The sequence below is a fragment of the Anopheles aquasalis genome, chromosome 3 (assembly GCF_943734665.1).
Source record: "Anopheles aquasalis chromosome 3, idAnoAquaMG_Q_19, whole genome shotgun sequence".
NCBI lineage: Eukaryota > Metazoa > Arthropoda > Insecta > Diptera > Culicidae > Anopheles > Anopheles aquasalis.
In genome coordinates, this window is record NC_064878.1 from 51,851,049 (window position 1) to 51,856,048 (window position 5,000).

At 50.0% G+C, this 5,000-nt stretch overlaps 2 protein-coding genes across 4 annotated transcripts in view; both read right to left on the minus strand.

Moving 5' to 3' along the window:
• Positions 1-3,909, minus strand: part of LOC126574476 (venom acid phosphatase Acph-1) — a 4,674-nt gene extending 765 nt beyond the window's left edge. Inside the window, exons 1-6 of one of the 2 annotated variants that reach the window (XM_050234699.1) lie at positions 3,424-3,713; positions 1,481-1,768; positions 768-1,086; positions 571-669; positions 239-484; positions 1-164 (exon numbers count right to left, since the gene is read on the minus strand). The exon at positions 1-164 is cut by the window's left edge and continues 22 nt beyond it. In XM_050234699.1, the coding sequence (XP_050090656.1) occupies positions 1-164; positions 239-484; positions 571-669; positions 768-962 (704 nt within the window). In that variant the 5' untranslated portion in view covers positions 963-1,086; positions 1,481-1,768; positions 3,424-3,713. Of the gene's footprint in view, positions 165-238; positions 485-570; positions 670-767; positions 1,769-3,423; positions 3,714-3,751 lie in introns of those variants that run through there. The other variant, XM_050234700.1, reaches the window with a different exon arrangement.
• Positions 3,910-4,280: 371 nt separating this feature from the next.
• The window catches only part of LOC126575628 (uncharacterized), a 1,237-nt gene continuing 517 nt past the window's right edge, over positions 4,281-5,000 (minus strand). For both annotated transcript variants that reach the window (XM_050236416.1, XM_050236417.1), the window contains exons 4-5: positions 4,813-4,940; positions 4,281-4,744 (exon numbers count right to left, since the gene is read on the minus strand). In XM_050236416.1, the coding sequence (XP_050092373.1) occupies positions 4,343-4,744; positions 4,813-4,940 (530 nt within the window). In that variant the 3' untranslated portion in view covers positions 4,281-4,342. The remainder of the gene's footprint in view (positions 4,745-4,812; positions 4,941-5,000) is intronic.

A 5,000-nucleotide genomic window follows, 5' to 3' on the forward strand; every position in this document is an offset into this window, starting at 1 on the left:
AGCGATTGCACATCATCCGGGGTGGCAATCGTGAGGCCCGTAATTTTCGTCAGATTCTCGTACAGCTGCTTATTCGCATCCATCAGTGTGACGATTTTGGGTAACTTGAAGACCTCATTCACGGTCTCCGCATAACGTGGACACGAAACACGCACGAGAAGAAGCTGGAAGGAGTAAAGTGGCACACGTTAACACGCCATCCGATGCATTTTTTTGAAGATGGCCATCGATATCGTACCGTATCTTGGCTTAGTGGTTCACTGAAGTACGGAATCGGTTGCCAGTTTAGATTGCGGTTCCAGCGTAGACCGGTGTTTGCCGGTGGAAACAGTCCCGCCAGTACCACCTGCATCGTCATCTGTGTCCTCGGGACGCCCGTTGTTTGCACGTATACGTTGGCCGCACGGTACGTGGAACCAACGAAGTCTCCGTAGGTTTCGCGTAACCATTCGCCAATTTCCTTGTAAACCGAGAGCTTTCCGGTCTGTTAACGGAAATGGGTAGAAATAAAGGATTAACGGAACAGTTGGCGTCAGTAGTAACCATGGGCCCATGGAAACGAACGCTTACATTAGTCAGCTGACCCCAGTCGAACGGCTCAAAGGTGAAGTTCAGATAAGGATCGTTCGGATAGGTGTCCGCCGGTGTACGTTGGCCGTGGCGGAAAAACTAGCGGGAACGAAAACACAAAAAAAAACGAAACAAAAGACAAACAAGGTAGATGATAAGCAATCGGCTTGCCAGCTCCCGAACACGTTCACACTCACCACGTGCACCTGCTTCAGCTCGTAGTTGGACGCCCGGCTACCATCCTCAGTGAGAAACTCATCGAAGGCCTCTTCCGAGTGATCCTCGGCGGAAGATGGAGCTCCGTACACGCCGTAGGCGGTAAAGAGGACGATCGTCGTGATCAGCATACTGCACGTAACCATGATCAGCGCGCGTCTGCTGAGATAGTACATGGCGCTGTCGTACCGCAAGGCCTCTTATATACAACCGACGAGCATGGGCGAGGATGCGAACGCGGGCTACACACGCGGGACGATCGTGGTGGTTCCGCCTGTTCGGTGGATTCGGGATGGCACACTGCGTGGTATTTGTTCAATTTGTGTGTTTGGAGCGTGCCCAGAGGAAAAAGGAATATATGAATAGTACGGTGTCGTGAGCCTGGGCGGCGGAGAAAAGCCACTGATCATTGGCAGTCGTGGCAAAAAAAAAATCAAATCATCTACAACTGGACACTGACTGATAATGGTGCGCGTGCCCTGCTACTGGTATTTGCATTCGGGATAATCTTCCTATACGTAACAGGAAGAGGTACATTGAGGGCACACGTTCCGGTGGGGTCATAAGGTTTTGTAAGTTTATTCGGGAGTGTCTGTATATGTGTCATGGGCCATGTTTTGGCTCGGCTCAGGGATTCTAGACGGTGCGGGCGATGGGGCTGGCGAATACTGGTTTGGTCGTTAGCGATGCTCACCGGTGATAACGGACCAGCCGCGGAGACCACCCAACCACACCACGCCACAGCTACTGGGACGGGGTGCTGCTAACCGTATTGGGCTGGTTGAGGACGGTGGTGGCGGGGGCCACTGTTGGGTCCGTTGGCGTCGTTGTAGTCGTCGCAACCGGCGTAGGACCACCAGGAACAGTGGCCGTGGTTTGGTTGGCCGGACCGCGAATCAACGGAAGATACCTGCTCCACTGGTAGTGGCCCTGGGGCAGGATCGTTCGCGCAACGGCCGATTGTAGTGTTCGCGATGGATTTCTGAAATGGCAGACGAGCGACAAACGAGATGTTAAAATATTTATTTATTAAGAACATCCCAAAAACCGGTTATCATCCGGCACAGGGATAAGAACACAATCATCATGAATCGGTCGGTGAACCACAGCAACCTTGAACTTGTTAGTTCGGACCTTAGAAGCGAGAACCGGTCCAAGAATGGTCGTTACTGCCCATTACTGTTACAAATTTGTTAACAACGTTTCGACTGTGAACAGCATAGTACGGATACGTATCCGTATATCAAACTGTTCAAACAACAACCTCCCTTCGTACGTGCCATTCGGAGAACATTCGAAGAAGGCGCTAAAGAGGTTAGTTAAAACAGATGTTTTAGCAATACGTGTCGCTTAGTGATAAGAGACATGTATTATTGAATGGCGCGCATTTACGTTTTTTGCTTCTCTTTATGCTAATATGCTTTCATGGCCACATTCTTATCAAATCTTCGTGTTTAACAAACTCAAAAACGACTCGCGTCCTTAACGGTCAGTTCATAGGCCAAGCGTTGTTCTTTTACAAACGGTTTCCGTTTTTGAAACTTTCTTTTTAACTTTTAGACGGTTTAGCACACAAATCGGCAATTCGGTTAGAATAGATTACTTAACACACTTTTGCCTGCAACTGTTGAACGATGCTGACGACGAATGGGCTGCAACACCGACCGAATGGCAGCGTGTGTCTCGGTGAAATCGGAAATTGCACTGAAAATAAATCATCGCCGGCACCGGTAGCCACGTTTCGATGGTGGCCCGAAAGACATGCTGTCTACCCGAAAGGAAGAAGCCACAGCGGCAGGGACCCGATGCATCACACACGCATAATTACTCGTCTCATTGGCAGCAGGATTGAGCCAGCGATCTCTGGTGTCCCCACGCCGCCGTACGCATGCTATCACGCTGCTACACTACCGAGCATCGTTATCGGAGCAACGGTGCCTTAGCTGCTCTCCGCTTTACTCTATCCGCCGTTTAGTTGGTCAAGGTCAAGTTTACCAATGCAAAGTGTTATAGAAAATGCTATTAAATGATTGTTAAACAAAATTTCCGTTGCAGGATGAGATGGATAAGGAAGATATTTTTACCATCGATCCCCGATCGTACAGCCCAATGTGATGTGCGTGTTGGTTTTAAAATTAACCCTCTCTCCGCGTCCTCTGCGTACACCATAGGCATAATGCAACGGGGGACACAGGCAGCGCCTTCAGCACGCGGCCCGCTATCATTCGATGCATCGATGCGTGTGGAATGCCCCCCCCCCTCCAAAAAAACGGCGTTTCCTTTTTGGACCACCGTTCCATCGTGCGATCGCGATCTTCGCGACCTCGCGAAGGAAGAGGACATTTCAAAATTGGTCGTTTGTTTTGTCCTATCTTGCGTGCGCCACCGTTACCATCACCTTTTCGCACAAATCGACGTGATAAACAGGCTCGCACGGGACACACCGCGGTTAGACAAGAAAGATAAGGTACAAAGATGGATGTTATCTGTGGACACATTACAACCGCGCCTATCTGTGGGCCTATCTTGAAGATTAATTATTTAACTACCGTCCCGGGCCCGGTGCTAACGTCGAGCCGACTGACCGTGTCCCCGATTGCAGCAGGATACGGTAAATTGTCCGGGATTATTGCTCACCTGTTTCTATGGAAATTACCAGCCCCTTCCCCAGCTGGAAGGCATCCCTCCAGTTCTAACGTGGGTACGATACCATAACACATTGGGGAAGATCGGTTTGCTGATCTCCTATAGAACAAACTTTCACTCTCTAGGTAGATTGATGAGCTATTCGCACTCCGCTACTCCGGCCAACGATCAGTGAACCTAGACGGACTTTCTCTTTTTTTTTTGGGAGCTTTTCAACGTGGATTCGAATGCGATCCCGTGATGCCACGTTCAATGTTTCGCTACGAAGTACGTTTGCTTACTATTCGCAACCCGTGGCCAAGGGGTTTCAAACACTTACCTAGTGTTTATCAATTTCCTCCAGGGAAGGCGTATTCGCGGCCCCTAGTGCCTGTGTGCCTTATCTGGTCGTTTTATCTAAGGCAGAGTTCGTACTAACACACCTTGTTCTGCTTCTCGCCACCGCTAACACCGACATTTGCAAACGTGCTAACATTCGCGCTCTGGCTAATGGTGTTTGGCCGGATTTTCGCCACAGACCCCGGAACTCATGAGGTCATGCGGGCAAATGTTGCTGCGAGACGTGCAACCGTGCGGCGATGTGATACAATGTGGAAGATTGATCAAATGACGGTACAATAGACGCTCATAAAGATAGTTGTGTGGCATGGTTAACATGCTACAGCGCACATACGCTACATATGGAACGCAAATAGCCCCCCTGCCCGCGTTCGGCGGAGGCTCAGCTGTTGTGGAGGTCGCACCGTTGGCCGCTGGTCAAGGAGAACGGCGCCAACAGATGCGTTGGAGTTCGTGGAGTGCGAAAGTGAATGCGTTTTATAGATTCATAAACGAAATTGATATATTTTTGTAAATGAGATGGGATTATTTTTGAGATTTCTACATAATCAGTTAACGGTTAACGGCCACACTATCGGTCGGCATCTCGCAGTCGGCGCAGTTTACGCAGCAACTGTTCATCAAGCTTCAGATGCTGGGCACTGACGGCCCCTTGGGCGGCACAGCCCACCACGGGGCAGCGCGTATTGACATTCATCTTAAGCAGCTGCTCTATTGAATTCTTTTCGTACACGTGATTGCACACCATGTTCCGCACCGGCACCTCGAGCGGTTTCTTTAAGATCGGATCGATCAGAGTGCTCGGGTCCTCCTCCATGATCAATTCCTCATCGCCTGCTGGCTCCTGCTGCTGCTGATCGCTGGTTTCGCCCGATGCCGTATCTAGCAGGGGTTTGGCGAACTGCACAAAATCTTTGTAACGCTTGTGGCCCTTCACTTGGACCTTCTTACTCGGTGTGCCGGCATTGTAGCGCTTTGGAAAAAGAGAAAGGCAGGCTGTTATTCGCTGGAAACAAGAACTAATTCCTGGGGTGCCCATACCCTGTCGAAACTGTCGATCGTCTGTTCGCGGGAGGCTTCTGCGATCGCTTTCGTATGGCTGTTCATAAGACTCTCCGTTTCGCACAGCTTTTCGACCAGCTCTGTGTACTGCTTCAGTTGTTTAGTCTCTGTTTTGGTGGGAGAAATAGGAGGGTGCTTTAGGCATCAACGAAAATCTGGATAAAATG